This window comes from Coturnix japonica, chromosome 3 (assembly GCF_001577835.2).
Source record: "Coturnix japonica isolate 7356 chromosome 3, Coturnix japonica 2.1, whole genome shotgun sequence".
Lineage (NCBI taxonomy): Eukaryota > Metazoa > Chordata > Aves > Galliformes > Phasianidae > Coturnix > Coturnix japonica.
Window position 1 is genome coordinate 5,110,047 of NC_029518.1, and position 24,999 is coordinate 5,135,045.

The window sequence follows — 24,999 nt, forward strand, 5'->3', positions numbered from 1 at the left end:
TACGTGGCCCCTTGTGTCCAGGTCATGGGCTGAGCGCAGCCCAAGGCAGCAGTGACCAGGAGCGGTCGGTACCTGGTGGCTGCCCAGTGTCCTGCATTGATGTGGTGCTTCCAATACAGAGTTTGGCAACTGTGGGCAAACAGCTCCCGCTTCCTGCCCTTCAAACACACAGAGCAGGACAGGAAAGAGAGGCAGGAGCACACCAACACCCAGGGATGGAGCTGGGAGACAGCAGCCATCCCGCGGTGTGCCTGGCAGCCCAGCAGCCCGCATCCAAGTGCATCGACTCCAGGGCTGTGCTGCAGATGGGGGCATGGAACTGCCCCAGCCACACTTCAGCCTCTGTGAGCCACCCAGCGCCCTGGGCTGGGGGCTGTCATGGCATCATCCCTTGCTCACCTCTGCTCCTGCACGGACCCTGTCCTGAGCAATCCCAGCAGCTCTGAACAGGGCAATCCGTCCTCTGGGCCATGCAGTGTCCCAAGCACACCTCTGACCTATACAGGGCAGGAGGGGCCGGGCTGCCAGCTCTATTTCTGTGTCAGCACCTCCCCAAGGAAAATCAGCCGCTTTCTTCTAGAGTTGCACATAAGGAACAGAGCAGGAGCCAGGACTTGGGTGTCAGAGCAAGGGGAGCCAGCAGTGTGTGCCTCTAAGCAGTGACTTGTACTTTGGAGAGATTATCCAGAAAAATAAAGCAGATTTCTGCAAACTCCCTCGTGATTCGTTCAGACCTCAGTTCTGCTCTGTGGTGCAGTGGTGGGAGGTGGCTGGCAGCTTCTGCATGGGGTGCTTTAATGGTCTGCTTCCATCACGGGTCTGTCTGCGCAGCAACTGTCAATGCAGCATGGAGCCCCTGGGCTTGGGATCACTCCAGTGACCCGCAGTGTGTGTGTGCACTCAGCCCTGGAAATCCACAGGCTGAAAGCAGAAGCTGCAAAGAGCTCTAAGAACCACCTGGGCACCCCCTGAATGGCTGCACGGACAGAAATGGAGCAGCATCCCAGGCAGGTGAGCATTACTAACAGTGCTAAGGACTACGGCCATGCCAGAAAACTGGGCTTGTGTAAGCAGCAGGTAGCAGGACTGACCTAGCAAGATAATGTTGTTCTTCCTGCATGCTCAGGACAGAAGGAACTCATGGGGCCCAAGCTTGCTGCCTGCACGTGACAATGATATGCAAGCAGCAAAACAAGCAGTGTATCTGATGGACTGAATGGAGTTTTTGCCACCTCATTCCAATGACTAATAACTCCAGTACTCAAAGCATACGGCAATTCAACAGCAGATCCAGAATTGCCCATCTTTCAGCTTCTTTACTATGAAGCAGCTCCAATATACGGAGCTCTGTGTCTCTAAGCACAGCAGAGCAATGACAAACTGCAAAGTGTGTCCCAACGTGATGGTGGAGCAGCTGCAGGTTGTGCAACTCGGTGCACAGTGGATCACAGCACACAGGGCCAAAGTGCAGCTTCTCCTGGGCCTTTGGCAAGGGCTGTTCTGGAACCCTCCTGAGGAGCATCTCCTCGTGCAGCATAAATATTGAGTCCATTTTAAGACTTCCACCGCTGGAGAATTGTTTAATAAAAACAGGAAAAAAATCTTAATGAGACAGATTTTACAGCCAGACCTACTATGCACAATAAGCTGACCTGCAGACATTTGCTACAGCGGAGCTCTTTAATTATACACAATCCTGCTGCTTCATATAGTGAAGATGTTTAAACTACACAAGCCAAGAATTGTGGTGGGTTTTTAAATATAAAGCCAGAGCCACTATTTACATCATCAGCATCTCCTCCAGCACAAACTCTCCAAACCAGCAGCTGAAAGCAGCACTGACGTTCACTGGTTTCACAAAGGGCTGCTCCCAACTGCCATACATCAGACTAATTAACCCACATGAAGCGTCTTAAATGCCAGAAGAGAGGGGACATGAATTACTTCAGCTGAACAAACACCTATTCCCCACATACCATGCTATTTTAGGGTGCTCTGAAGACATCCCAACTGGAGTCTATTCTACTTCTGGAAGGCCCCATCTCTTGACACAGTGCTGACCATTCACCATTTCCCAGTCCTTACTGCGAGGGGCTGAGATCTCCAAACAAACAGTGTGGAAATTCTCCTCACTCAGAGGAAGAAACGTACTACAGTGACTTAATTATTTAAGAAACAGGGCCAACCTTGTGACTACAATGTATTCTGCCACGTATCCCGTTGTTTCATCGCATCCAAATAGGCGCTGAACAAAATAATCTTTTTCTGAACTCAATGTCATTAAAAGCACAGTGGACAAAGGGCACGTTCCTTCCCTCCCTCAGACACTGAGTTATCAAAATGCAATTCCAGTCACGTAACAACTTTCCTCTTCACGAAGGCCACAGCGTTGCAGAGATGGTCCCCAAGGACTCGACCACTGAATGGAAGGTGAGAGCCTCATACAGAGCAAAGGGCAGCGGGCAGGCATCAGCAATGCAGCCCATGCAGCCATGCTGGAAACACCAGCAAGGTGCAGCCAGTATCAGGCCCATGTGAGCCCTGCTGCCACAAAATGCAGCAGTATCCACTGTGCAGAAGGATGAGCAGAAAATGCACAGCCCCATCATACAAATACTTTCACTAACACAGCCCTGCAGGAGCAGGAAGATTATCACACAAAACTCTGGGCTCAAGCTTCACCTCCTCTCTCCCTTCTGAGAACCTGAATCTCCTCCCGAGCAGCAGATCCCAGATGACCTGGGGCCTTACAATCTTTTTTTCCAGAGGGAAAAGACTTCCTATGGGAGACCTGCAAGCACTGACTGCAGCATCTGCAATACCAGCTCTCGACTGTGTTGAAGCATAATGAGAAACTGGATCCAAAACCATTGGTAAGATCCTGAGATCTGTCTCTGGTTTCTATTTCACAAACACAACAAAGACTTTCACAGCCTTCCTCTCCTATTCCAAGTTTCACTGGAAATCCCTTCCCTCAGCCCCACAGCAGCTCAGAGGCTCACTAAGCACTTTGTAACGAAGAGATTTACTGGAGGATAAACGCAACTGTACTTCAGAAGATTTAGCAATCTGAAAAACAAATACACAGCAAGCTGCACTCCGTGAAGGAAACAACTGTTTGAAAGACAAAGCCAGGTGATAAGCTTGAAAGGAGAATATAACCCCCACAAAAGAGAACTGAATTTACAGCCATTTTTCTCTCTTTCTTTGCTGTCGGTTTTGCTCTGCTGCCTTCCAATACCATCCATCCAACACCACTTCATGGTATTTGAGACAACTGTTCCGTTGTCTGGCAGGCTTTAGGCAGTGTTGCTTACAAAAACTATGTCAGTAATTTGTATTACCAAACAAAACAATAATTTACACACAAATCCAGTGACTGAATCAAGCATCCACCTTCCTAGAAAAACAAAGGCCCCATTCTACCAGCAAATAAAGGGATACAAAACTCCTGCTGTTCAAAACTACATTAAACACAAAACAGAAACAAACAAACAAAACATAACCAGACTGTCAGTCCAGCCCCTAAAGTGAGGTTTGGTTTTTAAGGAGGGGTAATGATGAGATTTCTGCTTCTAAGCACCAGGAAAGAGGTACAGCACAACTGCATGCACCCAAAGCCAACTTCAGTTTTCCACTCAGTTTTATTGTACTGCCACAATGCAGAGCAAATAAAGTTATCCACTCCATGGCCACGTTTGGTGCTTTATACGCAGCTGAACGTGGCGATGAGAAAGCCACAAAAAGGCTCAGTACTTCCAGTACACGGAGTCAAACATAACTGTGAACAAACAACTGCATAAGAACAAGTGGGCTTTGAATCTATGTGCAGAAGGCTGATGTACCTACAGCTGGAGTAAACTCACCTTCAGAGAATCAACCAAGTCATCAACAAGGAAGAGGCGTCTCAGCTCCTTGACTGTGCCGTTGATGTGACCAAGCACGACATTGCTGTATTTCTGAACCAGCTCTTCAGACACAGCTACATCAGATTCCAAGTAAGCCCTGCGAGAAAGAACGGTTTGTGAAGCTTTACTGTGAGAGTTCCACTAAGCAGAACCAACATACAGCACGGTGTTAGAAACAGACAAACCTCACAACACATAGAGTGCTAGGACAGAACAGAACTAACCTAAGTTATCTTTGGAAGGGGAGAGCAATAATCAAACTGTGTTCTGCTCCTGTATGTACTTGGACATGCACATGGGCTGGCCCAGACTGTGCAGAAGGCGCAGTGACCGGCACTCAGGGCTAACAAGTGGTCAGACATGTCCAGCATCTCTGACCCATATACTGGCATCTGTCAGTCAGAAGGCCAGTGGGTATTTAAAATAGGAGACACAGATGGAGAGGCTGGCAGGGAACAAGGGACTCGTTCTCTGGTTTTACTGCTGCGTTAGGAAAAAGGGAATCCTTAAGGCAACCTCATATCCAATGGGACTTGAGATATCTACATTTCTCACACAGAGAAAGTCCTACAAAAGCAATGAATCCACACTGCTGGAAGACGGTTTTGAAACTATCACAGCATGACAAATACACCAAGGCATGGGAAGACTGGCAATTTTTTCATCATTTCATTAGAAAAAAATACAGAAAAAATAAAAACTGCCTTTTAGCAATTACTGACAGCAATCCTTTTAACACAGAGGTGTGTATTTATACCCCATTAAAGGTCCATTCACACTGCACCGTGACTTTTGTCTTGCAGTAGTTAGGACTCTGGCACACAAAGAACAACATATCTGACTTCCACCTTAGAGAGAGGGGCAACGCAGCACCATCTGTAACAGGACATCATTTCACAGCTACTGAGGCTAAGTCATTAATTTCTGGGGGAGGGATTCTGCTGTAAGGTGTTGTGTTGGTTTCTTTAATTAAATAATTATTAAAAACCCACCCCCACCAACACATAGCGGAGTCTCCTGTGTGTGTCACTGAAAGCACTGGCTCCTACGGGCTAAATTAACAACTATGTGTGGTCAGGGAGAAATAAACTTGCAAAAGCTTTTGAATACTCTTACTGCAGATGAGAGGAAGAGAAATAGAGTAAGTGGAAAGACCACAAAGTTAAGAGGGCTGCAAACAGGAGGCAAGCAGGATTTTCTGAAAGGTGCAAGGGAAACTCAGATTGAACCACTCTGCTCATTAAAAAAGGAGAGAAGCAAGAGCAGCGTGGGACAGGGCTGGCATGGAAACTGGAAACATACGCTCAGTCATTACTCTTACACCTCAGTGGTTTTATTTCTTCTAACATACAGCTCTGCAACAACAGACACCACTGCACTCTACACAGGAAGGAGCATGAATGCCAAGGACACTGCAGTTCTGCTCTGCAGGGAAGTGTACACATGGTCCACCACAAGGACTGCATTCATCACTTGAAAGCAAGAGCTTAATGAAAAAAATAAACCCTACAATTTAACTCCTCTATCCTTAGAGTGTTCTTCAGAGTCCAGTCTTCCGAATTCCTTACCTGGGCAGGCTGCAATGAGCCTGGATTCCTCTAAGGCAGATTTGCATGTTAGAACACAGCTCTGCTGTTATGTGCTGAAATCTAAGTGTTAAGAGCATCCCAATGTCCCAGAAAGGTCAAAATCCCCCGTGCTACATCTATTCTGACTTTCTCTAAATAAATCGCATTGGATGTGCTGAAATAATCTTTACATTTTGTACATCATCTGTCACTAGTTCGCATTCTGAAGGCTGTATCACTCTAAAATGCTTATGTTAACCCATTAGATTGCAGTACAGTTTGTCATTTTGCTTTCATTGTCTTTTTTTAATGTAAATGAAGACACTCCAGCATTACTGTTCATTTTCTTACACAACACATTAGTGCACGTCCATTCACCGCTTCTACCAGCACCACAAGCGCCGCTCCCAAAAACAACGTATCTTCCCCTAATTAAAAGAAAAACCTCACCTAAATGGGTGGCCTTCGTCGGACTTCTGGATTGCCTGGATAACTCCCTTGTATATCCTAAAGCTGATGGTCACAGAAAGCAGGGCCAAGGCAATGTAAGCTGTCACGCTCACGATGCTGAACACTGTTAATGAGAGCAGCAGGAACAAGCTGGCACCAAACACCACTCCTGTCTTCTTAATGTCTCGCCAGTAAAGGAGGTCAACAACTAAAAATGTAAAAAGGTAAGAAATTAGAACAAGATCCCTTTTGCATGCACGTTAAAACAAACACACGATGCATCTGACTGCTGAGAGTCACCAAGACCAGAACTCGTGACCTCACTGTCAAACAAGAGCTGAAATGACAACCAGAAATAGGTTATTGTAGCCCTGACTTTGCATCAGGCTTCAGATTATTGGGATTATTGATGTTAGGATTAGCTCAAATGTAATTGCTAAATTTTAAGAACAATCCTGCCCTTCAGCGATGTCAGAATTAATCTCTTCAACTACGGTTCTGTGCTGTGCACCAGAACCACAGCAGTCTGTGCTTTGTTTCCTATTATCTCAGGGGATCTCATGGAGATCACTTGCAGATTCCCTGTTGGGACAAAGGACAAAAACATCAACAAATGACCTTTTTGGACCTTTGCAAGTCCAAAAGAGGCAAAGGCATTAACAGTTGTTTTTCTTCCCTTTTGACTAAAGTCATTCATGTGGCAGCTTGTGGTGTTGGTTATGGGTGACAAAACGAGCCATCAAGACAGCACACACATTTCAATTCAGGCTAAATCCGCTGGGTTGTAATATAAAATACTTCATTTGTAAACCAGGTTGATTTTTTTCCCCTGACACTCAGCTAAGAACACAACGTTATGCCATTTTCTGCATTGCTGTAAACTACACCCTTGCATAAGTCCTAGGGGAAGGTGGGCTGTGCTGGTGCTTGCTGGGAAGGTTTTTTGGTTGCTTTTTTTTCCCCAGATGTTAATGAAATCTGCCAAACATCGCTCTCCATTGCTGAGCACACAACTGTGCCAAGCACACAGCCCAGTCTAGTCTAGTTCTGTATCTCATAGCAAGATGCACAAAAACATTTGGCCTTTATCATCATTTCCACAGCTGATGAGGTTTTCACAAGAATAAATTCCTCTCATGCATCGAAACTGCTTGATAAGCGTGGTAATGTGAGTTAATAAATACAGAACTCAAAGTATGGACATATTACTACTCCTGTCATACACGGCTGTAGTAACCCTACCCCAGACAGCACAGAAATTATCTGTAACAGCGTATTACAGCTCAGCAGGGGAACTTTAAGTGACTGTAAAGGAAGGAATTCAATAATAGCACAGATGCTATTTTGTCCTGGATGAAAGGATGGAAATGCACTAACACTAAGTAACTTTGTGGCCTCTATAGGGCAAAGTCTGTACAATCCTTTCGAAAGTACAACATGAAAACGCCACTGGAGCAATTTCATACATTTCAGAAGCTGACATCCTGTCCTAATTATTTCTGTAGGGAAACCCAGCAGCAGGCACTGGAAAATTGAGAACTCGGGGCAGAAACATAAAAGAATCCATTATTTCCATAACACAAAATACTTAATGCAAATAATTAATTCCCATAAGCGTAAAAATTCCCTCAAGCTCTACAGAGTCATGTTACAGTTACATGAACACCTTAAACGTGTAATAAATCAAAACTGCTGTTGAAAGGAACTATCCCAGCCCTCCACTGCTCAGTGCCATTACATTGCTCTGCGTACAGAGCCAGCCCAGCAACCTGCATGCAGCCCACACTGAGCACAACCAGCACAGAGCCCAAGCAATCAGCCAGATCAGGTGCTGGATGGGGTTCTGTGTGTGGCTCCAACATGTGGGGTGTGAGAGAGACAGAGCAGCCAAGGAGATGCCGCTCCTGCCCTCAAAGACCTTGTGGGACTGCAGCCTCTCCTGTGCTCTGCTGAGCTGTTATTCCTCCTCATGTTACAGAGCTGCACTCCTTGCTTCCCTGGCAAACAGGCAATGCACCGGGCCAAAGATAAGCACACCTTTTCTTCACGACTTGTACAGATCAAACAAACAGAAATTAAGGCATCGCTGAATTCCTCTTTGTATGAGCTATAAACCCCACATTAAACATCATATTCGGTTTCTTTGGCTTTGTCTGTAACCACAGTCCTGGTGTTTCTGCACGCCTTATTGGTGGGTTGGCATGCAGAAGGTGGCAGCAGAAGGGGCAAACTTCACCTGCATGCACTGCAAACAGAGGGCTCTGCCTACACCAAGCTGCACCTGGGGGAGATCTGCAAGAACTCAATCAAAATAAGGGCGGTGGGCCTCGTTTTGTGTAATTCCCCAAACATCTTTGCAACACTTTTTGCTTCAGACGCTGAAACCACTTTTATTTTTACACCCTGCAATTTGAGCACCCATAGATGAACACAGGGGTGACTCTCATGTGACACTCAGCACGGCCCTCCTGCTCCTTCTGCAGCCAGCATCAGCTCTGCAGTGAGACAGCCCCTCCTCTGCAATGCACTGTTGAAGATCCACACTGACGGGGGGTTCTTGCTGCTCCACAGGAAACCACATATCGCAGCCAGCAGCACCTTCTATCTGAGCCTGGCTCTAACAGCAAGTCATCTTCAGTGCAGGCTCCAGAACAGGAGGAATGAATGCACACGGCTCAAACAGAAGCACAGCACAGACATGGAGCACACTCCAGCAGCCCACCCCAAGGCTGCAGCTCTCAGCACTGAGAGCCCCCAAGCCAGGCCCTCCCACACCACCCCGCAGCTGCACAAGAATTTTCCCTCGCCGTCTCTGCTCCATTTGGAGAAGCAGCCACCGACCTTGGTTTCATGACACGGATATCTTGTTTCATAGTAAATTCTTCAAAGGGAAAATCCCATGCTATAAGGCATCTGAAAAAGCAACTTGTTCTATCAGAGAGCAAATGCTGACATTGATTTCTTGCTTCCAGTTGATCAGAACCAGCTATTCACATTTCTTTCTGAAGTGAAAGGGAAGGTTTAAAGCAGCGCTAACCAGCAGCCCTCTGGGATCAACTCAAGCACACGGCATTCACAGCACAGCAAAGGCCACAGCAGGCAAACAAGTGCCCCAGAACAGCGCTGCCGAGCAGCACCTTTCCTCAGGGATCTGCTGTAGGCTTCCCTTCATACAACACAAACCATAACCTCCTGCTTTTAGCGCAAGTATTCCAGGCCTATTTCACAGCAAGAGCAGCTGTCTACATTTGGTAAGCACGAACTGTCACTTGGCATATCTAAAAATAGTACCGCCAGCATCCGTGCCTTACATGCAGAACTCATCCAATTACATTTTGCCTTCAGAACAAGTGCCGTCTGCGGCACGAGATTTAGCACTGCCTTTTTCTCAAGACTCTTCTTTCTTTCACTGTCATTTAACTTAAAATCAAGCAATTTAATGCAGATTCTGATGACAAAACAAAACACGGCGGTTCGATATATTTAACCTGATAATCCTCTTTAAAGAAAAAACACAAAACCAAATCAAGTAATCCTCTATTTTTCAGACGGAGAAATTAAAAGCCTCGATACCTACGACAGAGTTTTAATTCACGGACACTGAATAGAAGCAAAAGAGAAGGGACTAACCCATTTTGGCATCCATCTTGAGCGTGCCTGCATGCACCAGCCCTTGTGCAGCTGACTCCCAGCGCCTTCCACTTCCTGCTGGGGCAGCGTAGGGACGATACGCAACACCCGCTGCAGCCCGCAGCCAATAGCCGGCACAGTGGCTGCGGGACGCAGCTGCGGGACAGCACGGCTGCCAACAGTGCTGCTCCGTGCCGGGCACGTGCAGGAGGACACACAAAGGGGTTCAGCATAAAGAAAGACCCTTTGTGTCACTGGGGAGCGAAGGGAAAGCAGGGCGGCTGTGATTTACAGGGGCTGTGCATGCAGCGGCCATGACACCACACAGCCTGTCTGTGCTCTGAAACGTAAACACAAATTCCTTCTGTCCCTCAAATAACAGGAGCACAACTAGGAGCATTTTCTGGATCAGATTAAGAACAGCGTGGTACTGGCAGAAACTTAACTGAATTACAGAGACCGGGCAGCTTTTAAATGCCTCTGTGGTGCAAAAAAAATGCCATTGTGGCCATTAAGACCACAAATAGGTAAACTGCAGATTTCTTTTTAGAGGGGCACTTTCCGGTCAAGCTAATTAAACTTCCTAATTACTTATGACAGTGATCTTCACGGTTTCCACAGATCTTCTGTAGAGAGCATCTGACGGCCCAGACCTGAAACTGCAGCTCCGCTTTCCCAGCTTGCTCCAGCCCTCATCCATCTTAATCCGAGCCCAAAGCCAAGCCGCACAGCAAGGAGCCAGCACAGACCCTGTCTGTGCCCCACAGCACCTGCCTCTGTCGGCAGCCCTGCAGGTGGGCAATTCATCTGGAGGGCCTACATGGAAAGATGTACACCCAAAAGAAAGCCTTCGCTTTGTGCCGCTATAGCTGGTGGCTGGGCAGAACGTGGCTGCCAGGGATGGAGCCACAGCAATGTCAGGTGGAAGCTGGTTTAGAATCATTAAGGTTGGAAATGAGCGCCAAGATCATCCAGTCCAGCCATCAACCCACCGTGCCCACTGCCCACGTCCCTCAGTGCCACATCCCCACGGCTCTGGGACACCTCCATGGACAGTGACCCCACCACTCCTGTGCAGCTGTGCCACTGCATCACCGCTCTGTGGAGAAGGAATTGTTCTAACAGCCAACATGAACCTCCCCTGGCACAACGTGAGGCCATTCTCTCATCGTATCACCTTTTCCTAGGAAAGAGGCTGACCCTCCGTGCTACAACTCCTCCCTTCAGGTCACTGCAGAAAGCAGGAAGGTCTCCTCTAAGTCTCCCCAGCTGCATTCAGTCAAAGCGAGTGATGTCCTACCCAGGCAGCCAAAGCACAGAGTGCCCTGACCTTATGGTTCTGCCAAACACTGCCTCCAGACTGATCCGCCCCACTGCACCTGAGCGCAAATCTAGTCATACTGCAAGAGAAGGTGTGAGAAACATGGTGGCCCAGCAGGTGGACAAACCATCCAAGCACAGGCACCATTGGCAGGCTTGGGCTTTCACATTTTAATGACTTCTTACATCAGAATGACAAGGGCCCTCGCTCTGTTTCGTATTATGTTTGTTTTACATCATGACTGACGCTGTAAGCAGGAGCGGTTGCAGAGTGCCTTTACCCCACTCACATGTGCTGGGAGCCAGCTGGGTCCTTGTCTGCCTTGCTGCAATTCAGTGAAACAAAACAAGCCCAGGCTGGAAAAACAGTGAGTCTATCTAAGGGTGCCAGGCATGGGGAGTCAGCAGCAATCAACAGAGCCCTCCCTGTCCTGGGGAAGGGCAGCACCAAGGAGCAGTGCATGCAGGGGGACAGACACACTTGCTTTGCTGGACCCCCTGAGGTCACAGAGCCAGCTTGGACCCCATGGGTCTCACACTTGGCACACCTGCCCCACAATCCTAGTAATGAAAAACCAACACCAATTCCACAAAGCACATGCTAGAATGAAGTCCAACACTACCAAGTTATCCCCCCCAAAATGCAAACACCAGGTAACAATCCTCAATGGGCCAGTGCAGTATTTCTTCTTTTCTTTCTAGCTGATCACGTATGCATGCATGCACTTGCAGTGCGTGAACCGAGGAATCCATTCCAAAGTCCTGTTTGCTCATTAGGAAATCTTCAGAAATCAAGGCCTGTGTGAGCCTGTACGGCCTTTTCTACCACTTCTCACACCTAAGCCAGAACTCAAGAGATAATTTAAGCACATTAATAAAAAAATGAAAGAAAACCCTGGGATAACTTGGTAGGTATATCTATGGCACTCCATTATTCAGTCACTAACCTGGCATTTCATTGAACTAATTAAAACACAGATCGCGCATGTTAGACGCTTCACTACTGATTACATCATGTGGGGCCTGGCCTCAAAAGTGCTAAAAATAAAAGTCATGCCATCCCCCAAGTAATCTGGTTTCACCCTGCTTATCTCACAGATCAATAACTGCAGGTATGGGGCTTGACCACTTTCACTACGCTGCTTTCTCAACTCCCATGGCTGTTCCAGCAGAAACAGGTGTGCCAAAGCAAAAGGTAAGATTATTTCCAGCAGGAAACAGCACCTTGTGGGAAAATCTGTGGACCAGACTTCTGGTTCTTCTCTGATTTTAGATCTGATTGTTCCATTTTTTTCAGTTTATGCCCAAGCTCAGAAACAAGCATGTTGCAATATTTGCTTCTGTGCTTATTACGGGGCAAAATGAATCGTGTCATCAATCCTTGAACTTTAGCCATGGTTTTCCATGCTGCTGGAACCTGACCTCAAGCAGTAAAAAACTCATGAAAGAGGACGGCCACATCTCATCATGAATAAATGCTAACAGAAAGCAATTGGGGATGGTCTTCAGGGCCATGACTGCCAGAGCACAGTCATAAAAGGAGGGGAACCAGACTTGTTCTGCTTCCCCAGCAAACTTCTTGTTCCACCTTCCATTTTCTTATAAACCTTAAACTGTACCGTAATTAAATCTCAAGGCAGCACAGGCTTCTTTGGGAGTAACAGCTTCCTCCACCTGATGAGACACCTTCTGGGGTTTCTTCTTCTGGAAAAGAGGAAACTGAAACACCTGGCACAGTCGCACAGCACAAGATCTACATGCAGGACAGGCTCAGGTTTGCCTGGTCCACCTGATATCACCTCCACTCCACGCTAACCAGGCCCACTTGCACTGAAGCACGCAGCCCCAGGTGTCCAGCCTGCATGTTAGGTACTCTGTGCCTGCAGCTCTGACAGCCCTCAGTATTCTACTGGGTGAAAAAGGCGAGCTCCCGAGTGGCAACTCATTAATCTCTATCCAAGAATGACTCCATTATTCTCAAGGCTTCAAATTCAGGGTTGGGAAATGTCTGCTCTCAGGGGCAGCGAGGGACAGACTGCAGCTAACGCTGCTCATTGGGTTACCAAAGCCAGCCTGAAGCAGGGGCTCCGAGCACCCAAAGGTAACCAACAAACCTGTTCATTTCTTTTTAACCCTGAGTACTTCAGGCCTGACAAATGGATACTGACCACGTAAAGTAATGACACGTTAAGTACGAATGACTAAACACCACAGGGTATTTTTTCCTATTACCCACTTGTCTTTAGCAAAAGCTGAGAACTTCAGAGCGTACTCTGCAGGGCAAACTTTTATCCCCACAGCATTTTTTTTTTGCTACATGAGTTCAGACAGAGCATTGTGTGGATCCCACACAGCTGGCAACTCTGCTCCACAGGAGAAAAACAACCCTGAAATGATGGTTATTTAAAGAAAAAGAGGCAAAGTTCAGCAGTACCAAGCACTGCAGGGACCTTTAACAAATTCAGTATCCAGAGGTTATGACATTTCTTTCCAAAGGTTGTCCTGCAGATAAAAGTTTGTGGAGATTACGTATTTGGTAAGGCTTAAACTCTTACACAGTGAGCACTAATAATGATCCCCAGAGATTGACAACGGGGATCTCCCATTGGCGGCCGCAGGAACAAAGGTCAGCAGCACACTAATTTAAGGCTAGCTTCTTATTTACCACCCAGCACAACACCTCTGCGCTCTGGAAACCAGGCACAGGTTTAACTGGAAACCCACAGAAATATGGGGAACTCTGAGCAAGCGCAGTTAAGGGAAGACCCCAAACACCGACATAATGAAGCAACAAACAGGCAGCCTGCTGCAGCCTGCATGCAATGTCTGCTCATAAAATGACTAAGCCACATGAACTGCAGACATGTCCACTCGAGTTAATGGTTAATATTTTTAAATCATCAATAATCCACAGATTTCAAAGGAATTTGAGCTACCTTTGGATATGGCGGTGTTTGTGCACTGCATACCCGCAGGAGCTGTTCTTAGCACGCTCGGTGGGGCTGGCAGAGCTCCGCAGTGCCACACAAGCTGCTTCACCAACATAAATTATTTATTCTTTCTGCGCCATTCGCATTCATCTCTTGCAATCTGCAGCCTTTACTGTTCCACATGCAATACCAAAATATCTTACACCTTCATACATTCCACAATCAAATCCATGCTACAAATACCATCCATTAAAAGCAACCTGCAGCATCCTTAGCTTAAGAAAACAAAATAAAGCAATAAAAGAGAGAGAAAAAAGTTGAAAGAGCAAATACCCTTATCCTTCCAACCGCTCGGCTGACTGTCCATCTCTCCACACGCGGTCTACCCTCCAGCTGCAGTTATCAATTATGCATACCAATAGGACAGCTGCAAGAGGAGAAATCTGCAGCCCGGGATGGCAAACATGGGCTTTCCCGGCCGCGTCTGCAGCCGCTGCTGCACTGGTGCTGCAGGAGGCGTCAGCTGACAGCGCGGGGCGTGGAGCTGACGCAGTGCCGGTGGAGGCAGCCTGCTGCTGTGCCGACACACGCTGCGCCACCGCTGCAGCCATTTGCTGGGAGGGGGCTCAGAGCAGCGGCTCGCCTGGCAGCCTGCAGCACATTGCTCTTCAAATAAGGGCTAAGACTCTTTTCGGATGGTGTACAGAGTCCTTAGGTGCTGCTGGGCCATATTTATTCGGTTTAAAGGAGCAGAGATTGAGAACGGTTACCTTGCACGCTACCCCTGCGGCCAACACCTCCCTTTGTATTCTACATCATCGCCCCACGGTGCCAGCTACAAATCTGACAGTTATCCACTTCAATAGAAACAAGAACAACCCAGAAGTTTATACGACTAACATCTAAGAAGCAACTTACATAACGTACTGGGCAGGCCTGAGACAAAACTAGCAGCTCAAAGCCTGCAAGGCTGTGAGAACCATACCAACCTATTTTCCAGTCTTGTTGAAAATTTTGTGTCTGTTCTTTAATAGAGTCCCTCTTTCCTACCTGGGACTGGCAAAAAAAAAGCATTATCCTACATGAAAACCTACATAGCACCATGCTGCTGGTATGCCAATGAACTCCCATGTGAGTTTTATCATGTCAATATGGAAACACACACGTTTCTGTACCAGCATTAAGATAAAGCTTCCAAAGGACTAAGTGCACAATGATACTATAAAGTGACCCAGTCAACCAAAAGCAATGCAGTCAAGTTCCTAACTATCCGTTGCTGAAGGTACCGCTCTTTTTTTGCACACCTGCAGGGAGCAGACCTTACCCACTGACTTGCCATTAGCAGCTGGCTGGAGCTCTCCTGACTTACAAGAGAAGTGAGCTCTGGATANAGAACCAGCTCTGGTCTCACCCAGCCCCAGTTGCCTATCGGTGCTTCTGCCAAAGCTGATAACCACAAGCACTCCATTCTCTCTACAATTCTTACACACCCAATAGGCCTCATTTGCTGTTTGCAGACTGAATTACACCCAAGGCCTCTCAAGAGCAGAGCTGCAATGAAACGGAACAGATCTTTCCCTCAGGAAGATTTTGCTCCAAGTGACTCCTTTAATGCTTCCTGCTCCTCCAGATATTCCCAAGACTGGAATATAAGTCTGTATTTATTACTTAGGAGCATTAAAAGAAGACCTGAATAGCCAAACAATTTGAGAATATAATCAAATGTAATTAAATCAAGATTCCGTGTTGAATTAAATGGTATTTTATGCATACTACACTCCTTAGGGAAACTGCCCAGCATCACTTCAGGGTATTTTTCCCCCAGTGAAACACAACCAAACCAAACCAAGCACTTCTCACTGGCTGTGCAGCTCTACTTAACCAACCATTTTTTTCAAAATGGAAAGAACCAGGAATGAACCAAGCAGATGCATTTTATACTTCATATAACCACAACGTCCTGGTTTGCTGTTACAGAATGATAGGAAGTGCTTTACTTCTGCTTCTAAGACCACTGGAGCTAAGAAAAAGCTGCAACATGAATAGGGCTCAGCTGCCCTCTCAAAGGACGCTACCTAATACAAATCCATCTTGTATCTGCTCCCTCAAGAAAATCTGGGAAATAAGGTATCAGCACATCTCTGTATTTCTGTAATTCAAGTACGGAGTGCTCTGCAGCTTACATGAAAATGAGAGATGTATTAGCCTGTGAGGATGAAACCTAACCCCAGCACACTCGGAAACAAATGTCAACAGAGACCGATTTTCAGAAGCACCATCAAATGGGTTTCCTGCTAAACCCAAAACCAGTTTAAGCTTCCTGCACTTTTCAGCATGAAAACTTGTAGTAATTTAGCAACTGTCTGTGTGGTTACAGCACAGCATACAACTTTACATCATTATGAGAAATATCAGTTTGGGGGACTCCACAATGTACTTTGAATTTGTAAGCTGGTAACATGATGGCTGCAGATGGATGTAGCCCGTCTCCAAGGGGTAAGAGAATCATAGCTAATGAACTGGCGGGACTCACTGAAAGGTCTTTAAACTAGGTATGAAGGGGGAAGGGGACAAAACAAGGGCCACTGGGGTTGAGCGGGTAGTTTGAGGGCTACCAGACTTGATGGGCAAAGATGGTGGAGGGATGGAGTAGGGAAGGGGGATGCTGCTGTTCTAGGGGATCCTAGATCCTCTATAAAGATGGTGAGAAGGAAAGCCCAGCTGAAGTGCCAATGCACGCAGCCTGGGAAATAAGCAGGAGGAGCTGGAAACCGTGATGCACTTGGAAAGTTATGACCTTGTCCCACAACTGGAATACCACTGAGGGGTACTGGCTCTTCAGAAGGGATAGGCAAGGTAAGAAGGGTGGGGGAGTTGCCCTCTGTGTCAAAGAGTGGATAGACTGTGAGGAACTCCCCCTGAGAAACAATCGGGAACAGGCTGAGAGCCTGTAGGTTAGAATTTGGACGGGACTAATAAAAGCCAGCTGGTGAAAGGGTCATACTACAGGCCACCTGATCAAAGGGAGACTGTTGATGAGGCTTTTTTGCTCCAGATGTGGGAGGCATCATGCTCACAGGCTCTTGTCCTGGTGGGGAACTTCAACCATCCAGACATCTGTTGGAAAGACCACACGGTGAGCTGCAAGAGGTCCAGAAGGCTCCTGGAATCCATTGATAATAACTTGCTGGTCCAGGTATTGGACAGACTGACCAGAGATGATGCATTGCTGGACCTGCTGCTCACCAACACAGAGAAGATCGTTAAAGGTATTAAGGCTGGAGGCAGCCTGGGCTGCAGTAACCATGCCCTGATGGAGCTTGTGATCTTGAGGGATGTGGGCCTGGCAAAGAGTAGGGTCAGGACCTTTAACTTTGGAAGAGTAAACTTTAAGCTGTTCAATGGATTGTTGGCCAAGATCCCCTGGGATGCTGTCCTTAAAGACAAGAATGTTGAGAAGAGCTGGCTACTCTTCAAGGCTGCCTGAGAGCACAAGAGGTCTCCATCCCTCTGAATAAGAAAGTGGGCAGAGGAGGTAGGAAACCAGCATGGCTTGGAAAAGACCTACTGGCACACTGAGGGTGAAGAAAGATGCTTACAAACTCTGGAAACAGGGGATGCCATCCAGACTTGCAGACGTGGAATCAGGAAAGCCAAGGCACAGGCAGAACTAAACTTGGCAAGGGATGTGAAAAACAATAAGAAGGCATTCTGCAGGAACTTTGGCCAGAAGAGACAGGCCAAAACAGGTGTACCTCCTTTGGTAAATGTAAAAGGAGAACTGGTTTCAATGGACAAAGAGAAGGCTGAGGTACTGAATGAGTTCTTTGCCTTCACTGGCAGCCAGGATTCCAGTATTTCTTAAATCCCTGAGTCCTGCATCCCTAAATCTCTGTGTGGGGACTGGGGCAGTAAATCCCTCCCTACTGTAAGGGCAGAGCAAGTCCGAGACCACCTCATGAGACTGAATGCATACAAGTCTATGGGGCTGGATGGCATGCATCCCAGGGTTCTGAAGGAGCTGGCTGAGGTGGTTGCTGAGCCGTTCTCCATCATATTTAAAAAGTCATGGCTGTCAAGTGATGTCCCGGATGACTGGAGGGTCACATCACTCCCATATACAAGAAAGGGAGCAAGGAGGACCTAGGGAACTACAGGCCAGTGAGACTCACCTCTGTGCCTGGGAAGATCATGGAACAGATCCTCCTGAATGACACGCTTGATCACATGAGGAATGAGCGTGTGATCCAAGACTGCCAGCACAGCTTCACCAGAAGGTCATGCTTAACCAATCTTGTGGCCTTCTATGATGGAGTGACAGCATTGGTGGACAAGGGGAAGGCAACCAATGTCATTTACCTGGACTTGAGCAAGGCCTTTGATATGGTGCCCCACAACATCCTTATCACTCCATTGTAGGGATGTGGATTTGATGGGTGTCCCACTCAATGGATAAGAAATTGGCTGAAAGGCCGCAGAGAGAGGGTGGTGATTAATGGTTCTGTGTCCAGGAGGAGGCCGGTAACAAGCAGTGCCCCCCAGGGGTCTGTCTTGGGACTGGTGCTCTTTAACATCTTTATCAATTACATCAACAAACAGAATTGAGCGCACCCTCAACAAGTTTGCTGATGACACTGAGCTGAGTGGTGCAGTTGACACAGTGGAAAGAAGAGATGCCATTTAGAGGGACCTCAACAGACTTAAAATATAGGACCAGGTGAACCTGAGGTTCAACAGAGCAAAGTGCAAGGTTTTGCACTTTGGGCTGGAGGAATCCCAGACGTCTATACAGACTAGAAGGAGTAGTCACTGAAAGCAGCCCTGAAGAGAAGGACCTGGGGGCCCTGATGGATAAGAAACTTAACATGAGACAGCAGTGTGCTCCTGCAGCTCAGAAAGCAAACGGTACCCCGGACTCCATCAGGAGAGAGGTGGCCAGCAGGGACAGGGAGGTGATTGTCCCTCTCTGCTCTTGTGAGGCCCCATCTGGAGTACTGTGTCCAGGTATGGAGCCCCCAGTACAAGACAGAGAGCTGCTGGAAAGGGTCCAGAGGTGAGCCATGAAGATGATCAGGGGGCTGGAGTACCTCCCCTACCAATGATAGGCTGAGGGAGCTGGGCTTGTTCAGCATGGAGAAAAGGCTGTGGGGTGACCTAACTGCAGCCTTCCAGTACCTGAAGGGAGCCTATAACCAGGAGGGGAGTAAACTCTTTTTCTGTAAGAGTGGATAACAGCAAGACAAGGGGAAATGGTTTTAAGTTGAAGGAGGGAAGTTCTTTACCATGAGAGTGGTGAGGTCCTGAAACAAGCTGCCCAGAGAGGCTGTGGATGCCCTGTTCCTGGAGGTGTTCAAGGCCAGGTTGGATGGGGCCCTGGACAACCTGGTCTAGTAAATGGGAAGGCTGGTGGCCCTGCCTGGCAGGGGGGTTGGAGATTCACGATCCTTCAGGTCCGTTCCAACCTGGGCCATGCTGTGAAAAACCTCCACCTGCCAAAATAAGCTCATATCAAGATGGCTTTCTGCTATATTCGTGAGAACTAATGATCTCTATCAACAAGTAAAGAAAATACTGTTAAGTGAAGCAAGTCTGTACAACAAAAGGAGTAAGATACGTAACACATTTATCTTCTGACTCTAGAAACATTAAGTCAAAACTTCCCAAATATCATCCTTTGAAAGCCTAGTTTCACTTGAGTCAGTGCTCATTCACGAACACTAGATGGCATCCAAATCCTATTTTATAAGTAGGCTGTAAAGCAACCCCCTAACAGTCACTGCTGGCTGCCCACACCCAGTGGCTGGAGCCATGCCTTCTGTGCCACAGTGCAGCATCACAACAAAATCCATGCTGAAGTCAACCTTCATACACAGTAGTTTTATGGATGTCAGAAATGGGTTTTAAAGTCCGGCTGGCATGAGAGCAAAGCAACAGGGTTATCTGCTAGGAAGCCAAGTACAGCACATACTGAGAAAGGGATGGGAAAAAAGGAGCACATACTGAGAAGGGGACAGGAAGCCAAGTACAGAATATACTGAGAAAGGGATGGGGAAAAAAGGAACGCCTGGCACAATCTCCAAAGATGACATGCAAATGTTTAACAGCAGCAGCTGCTGGTGTTGCAAGGTAAAAAGAAGTGATCTGTTAAAACTGCTTTAAGTAGGAACTACTTACATGAGGATGGGTTTCTCCATAGTTAAACCCAAACCAATTCAGAACTTACTTTTGTTTGTTTCCACATCTGTGCCACAGTGAAGGACAAGGCCCCTGTGGTCTGACACCCTCATAGAACATGCTAGGCTACATGAAGGTCAGCCATACAGCTTTAAAGCCGGATCTGCCAGTGAGGTTGCTCAAAGCTCTGTTGGCTTTATTGGAGTCATGGAGTGTATTTAATAACTAAATAAATCTGCAACCACTTCTTACCATCTGCCTGCAGCGTCCTGGGGCTGTCAGGAGGTACATTTTCAGGCACACAGAGGTATGCTTGCATTTGAGTTGGCTTACAACAAGCAGCGCCAATGAGTAAGTATTCGAGGACAGCACAAAAAAGCAAGGCTCAGAAGAACACACAGCACAGATCACAGATCCAGGCCCTGTGATTAATTATCTGCCCTTTCTCAGAGTGAAAGGCAACTGTTAGTTCTTTGTTTCATTATTCTGACTGCTAATTGGAAGAAGTTTGGTAATAAAAGCAGACAATTGATTTTATTAATGGATTTGTGTCTTGTTAGAATCTTCAGGCATGTCACAGAAGTACAACTCTGTTCAGCAGCAGAGTACCACAGCATCAAAACAGCAAAGTACTTCTCCAGTCTACGGGAAGCTGGAACTCCATAACGCATATGGTTTAGAATTAATGCCAGGGGAAACCTTCTTTTAACTCTCTTCTACTTTAAATAGCACATTACTGGATGAAAAACAACAATACCACAACCAAACACTGAAATGGAAGTTCCATTTGAAAATTATCTGTGCTGTGTGCAAACCGATCTTAACGGTTGCAGGAACACTCACTTTCTTAATGGTCACTTTTCCTACTAAACTGAGCACTTAGCTCCCTTGTGCACTATTTATTTCTGGCAGGGACCTACTACAGGCTGTAAATCACATGAGTGGAGCTGTGCATGTTCTTTTCCAGGCATAAGCTGTATGTACCACAGCAGAAAGGACGTTTTCCCAAGCTTTGAAGTCTGTTGTTTAACTGAATTCTGCATGAAAAGAAAAAATGCCTCTTGTGCACATGGAGTAGACTGAGATACCATCCCTGGTTTACTATTGTGTACAGCAAGTCCGGAAGGCCTCTAATGCTCAGCCTGTAGACAAGCACAGAAAAGCTTACAGTGAGTAGTGACTTATCTGCACACCAACAGATCACCAGCAGGAGAACCGAAGAAAACTGAAGACAGTGAGACCACTCCTGATAAACATGATAAAAAAAAGGGACTGAAGCAGTCAAAATATGAAAAGGTGAGAGCACAGGCTCTAACATTAGTTTGTTACCCTCTGCTTAAACAGGGTAGTTTACAGAAAGTAACTTAAAAAAAAAGAGTAAGTCGTAGCATGTTTAAGTGTAGCTAAAGGTTATGGAGATTAGTGAACTGCAAGACAGTGAACACAGATTACCTGAAGATATATTCAGCTTTGCTGAAAAGACTGCAGTAGGTTTTTCCTTTTCTTTAGCAGAAGCAGCTCCTCTCTCAGCTTCCTTCTGAAAAGCTTCTGGCTTTCCTACACTGACTGTTTCTTCTTCAGTAGGTAAAGGTGAGGTATCTGTGGCTGGTAAGGACACCATGGACACTTCAGGCACTTCTCTGTCCACAGCCTGCAAGGACTTTTTCAAGGCATGAGCATCTTCATCAGTTTTCATTTCTACATTCTTTACAGACAGATCACAGGGCAGCTCTGGGCAAGGCAACCGCCTCTTCTCATCTCTGATCTCATTACTGGTCTCTTCGCTTTCATTTTTGTGCACTGTTTCTTTATCAGTGACTTCAGCCACAAACTCGGGACCAGTTTTAGGATCAACTAGCATCACAAAGTCGTCTTCTGAGACAGGAGAAGATTCAATAGGTGAGAGACCTTTGCCATCACCTGGTTTTGGTTCCGTAGCAATAGATACATCAGTTGAATAAGCCAGAGTGTTCAGTTCTTCCATCTGAAGTGGAATCTTCTCTGCCTTGGCTATCTTTGCAGGTGTGGGCTCAGATGGCTGAGTGCTAACAATTTTGGAAGAGTCTAGTTCAGCTTGGAAAGACTCCAAATAGGGCTTACCAGTAGCAGCCCATGAATCTACCAGCCGTTCCTGCTCCTCGTCAGTTTCAATATTCTCAACTGATTCACTATTTAAGACGAGGGTCTGATCTTCACTTTCATTCCCAGGGACATCAGGTATCACATGGCGATTAAACAAGTCAGATTTTCCAAACTGCGGAGACAGTTTCTCAACCAGCTCCTTGTGTTCAGACACATCCTTTGAAATGTCTTCTGCTGTTGGAGTTGCGGAATAATCTGTTAAGGATGGAGAAGCAGATTCACCAGAGACCTTTGTTTCCTTAATTAAGTCACATGCAATAGATATATATGGAGTCTCTAGATCTTCAGGACTGGTGCTGCTCTCACGATCAGGTTTTTTAAGTGTCAGTTCTTCTTTTGCTTCTTGGGCCTGTGTCAAAGGCATATTCACTGCCTCTTGGTATAATGGGGGATTCTCAGCCTCTTGTTTTACATTCTCATAACTAGCAGGAGAAACAAACATTCCTAATTGAGAAGTTTCAAGCTGCACAGTAGATGCTTCTGGAGCAGCAGTCCCACTGCTCAGTGGGGCTTCCATGACAATATCAGGCAATACAGGTGATGGAGCAGCTTCTGAACCTTCAAATGAGGGGCAGAGTTGTGTCACAGGTTTCAGAGTCTCTTGCACCGACTCGGAGGTTTGAACTAAATCAATCTTTGTTTCATAAGCGAGTTTTGTACATGCCACATCGTGCATTTCACTTTCATATGCTTCTTGCACTAGATCAGGAGTGAGACCTTCAGGCATACTTGCTGCAGTGTCAGACAGCGGTGTCGATAAGCTATCTGTTTTAGCATCATCAGCTTCCAGGCCTTCCTGCTTGCCAACTGCCTGAGAGATAAAATCACTTTGTTCTGTGTTCTGAGCTTTCATTTCTGCAATTTTTTTCTCGTCATCAGTTCTATTTTCTGAAGTGTCTTCCTCTATCGGGCAAACAGATTTGACTTTGCTACCATCAGGAGTTATAGAGGATTCAGATTTAGTACAAGTGATGTAATTCTGTGAAGGTTCTTTTACAGCTTCTGGGGTACTCGGGAAAGAGAGATCTTCAGCACTGCCTTCACTGTCTCTTTCATAATCCTTCAGCTTATCCACACCATATTTCTCAGGTAAACTGGTTTCCATTTTGCCGTCTATCTTACTTTCAATGTCCTCTCTCAAGCTGCTCAGTCCATGACCAACACCTTTTACTTCCCATATTGGCTCATACGGTTTGAAGTCTACATACTCTTCCCTTCGAATAGCATCTTCTTTCAATGCCTTTTTGTCACTATCATCACCATCTCTGCCTTTGTCTTTGCTAGAAAAGATATCTTCCTCATTTTTCTCAAACAAATCTTTAGGAGTTTCTGGAGACATACTCAGCGGCTGTGCAGGCATTTTCTCCAGATCACATAATTCTTTAGGGCCCTCTAGCTGCATTTCTTCTTCAGCTTGAAATAAAATGGCTGCTTCTGCCTTAGTAAGTGAGGGTTCCATTTCTGAGTATTTCATCTCGGATACGTCTCTCTTATTTCCCTCTGCAAGGAATGGATTTCTTACATTTTCCACTGTTTCTTTACAAACCTCACTTGCACTTTCTTTGTAAATGCCTCTTGCAGGTAATCCATCTGAGAGTGAATCAAATGCTGAGTGCTCTTTAAAGGGATCAGCTGAGAGAGGAGAGAAGGAGAGGAGAGAAGCAGCAGTATCAAGTGGGACTGCAGTAAAATCCTCTTGACCAAGTGACTTAGTGCTACCTGGCTGCTCCTGCAAGTCCACAACTTTTTCTGTGACCACAGGAACAGAAAGGAAAGTTAGAAAATGCAGGTGTTCTTAAAGTCAATGCAAATTTTCATGACAGGTTCACATGATGTTAGTTATGAAGAGGCTCTTCTGAGTTCTATCATAAATATTACTAGCCAACAAAACAAACTATCAGTAAAAAAAAAATAAATAAATAAAAATGCTACTCTAATTCATCTCTTCTAGCAGAAAAGCATGAGAAGATAGAGAAGCAGCAACTTTTTGCATTGCAAAGATCACAGTAAACCTGAAGATGCCAGGCAAGTACAGAGCATCCAAGTACAGCAGGCAACATTCCCAAGGTGGGGGCAGAAAAAAAAACAGATGAAACAGAAAGAGGGTATGTGTGTATGCTTACACATTAATATATGTAAGAATTCTTTTTTCTCCCCCCCCCTTTTTTTTGTTAAATAACATGAATTTGGTGGGCAGAGTAACAAACAGAAACCATTAACGTGTATGTACAGATTTTACTTACATCAAGTACTGCAGAAAGTTACTAGGGATTAAATCTTTCTGCTAAATGTGGAAAGCAGCTATGCTTTAAAGTATTAACCTGCTAACAGTAACAACTTCTCTCTTACGTCAAGGGTCCAAGAATTCACAGATGGCTGTAGCGCATTTATAAAACAGTTTAACATGTAAAGAAATGAATGGCCACTAAAATCTCGAATGGATCAACTGAAAATACAAAACTGAAAATGGACCCATGCTGACTTTTAGTAAAGGAAGAGTAGTCGGAAAGAGTTAATGAGATAGATCAGAAATGCAGGATGTATTCAGACAAAGGTGAGCAGAAAGAACTTGCCTGCAGAGGAGTGCATCAGAGGCGCAGATGTAGCAGGAAGAGCAAAAAGGGTCTCATCTGAAAAACAAACAAATAACCTCAGCAGAAATAAAGGCTAAATAGTTGAAGGGGAGGGCAGGGAAGGCAAGCAAGTAGTCAGTTCCCAGTAACTAGACAGGGCCAGAGCCAGCATCTACACCCACAAAGAATCTTAGCATAGATATAAGCCAGGTGACCAGGGAGAGTCAATGCTCAGAGTTCTTTATTACAACAGCATCATTACTGAGAGATCTCCACCCAGCCATCCAAGGCCCAGTTCAAGATA

The 24,999-nt window shown here is 46.2% G+C and overlaps 1 protein-coding gene across 7 annotated transcripts in view; it reads right to left on the bottom strand.

Moving 5' to 3' along the window:
- The window catches only part of RTN4 (reticulon 4), a 50,338-nt gene that overhangs the window by 3,667 nt on the left and 21,672 nt on the right, over positions 1–24,999 (bottom strand). For 3 of the 7 annotated variants that reach the window (XM_015856719.2, XM_015856715.2, XM_015856714.2), the window contains 4 exons: positions 24,696–24,752; positions 21,433–23,871; positions 5,927–6,134; positions 3,867–4,005 (listed from right to left, as the gene is read on the bottom strand). In XM_015856719.2, the coding sequence (XP_015712205.1) occupies positions 3,867–4,005; positions 5,927–6,134; positions 21,433–23,871; positions 24,696–24,752 (2,843 nt within the window). Of the gene's footprint in view, positions 1–3,866; positions 4,006–5,926; positions 6,135–9,556; positions 9,653–14,139; positions 14,329–21,432; positions 23,872–24,695; positions 24,753–24,999 lie in introns of those variants that run through there. The other 4 variants (XM_015856720.2, XM_015856721.2, XM_015856722.2 and 1 more) reach the window with 3 other exon arrangements.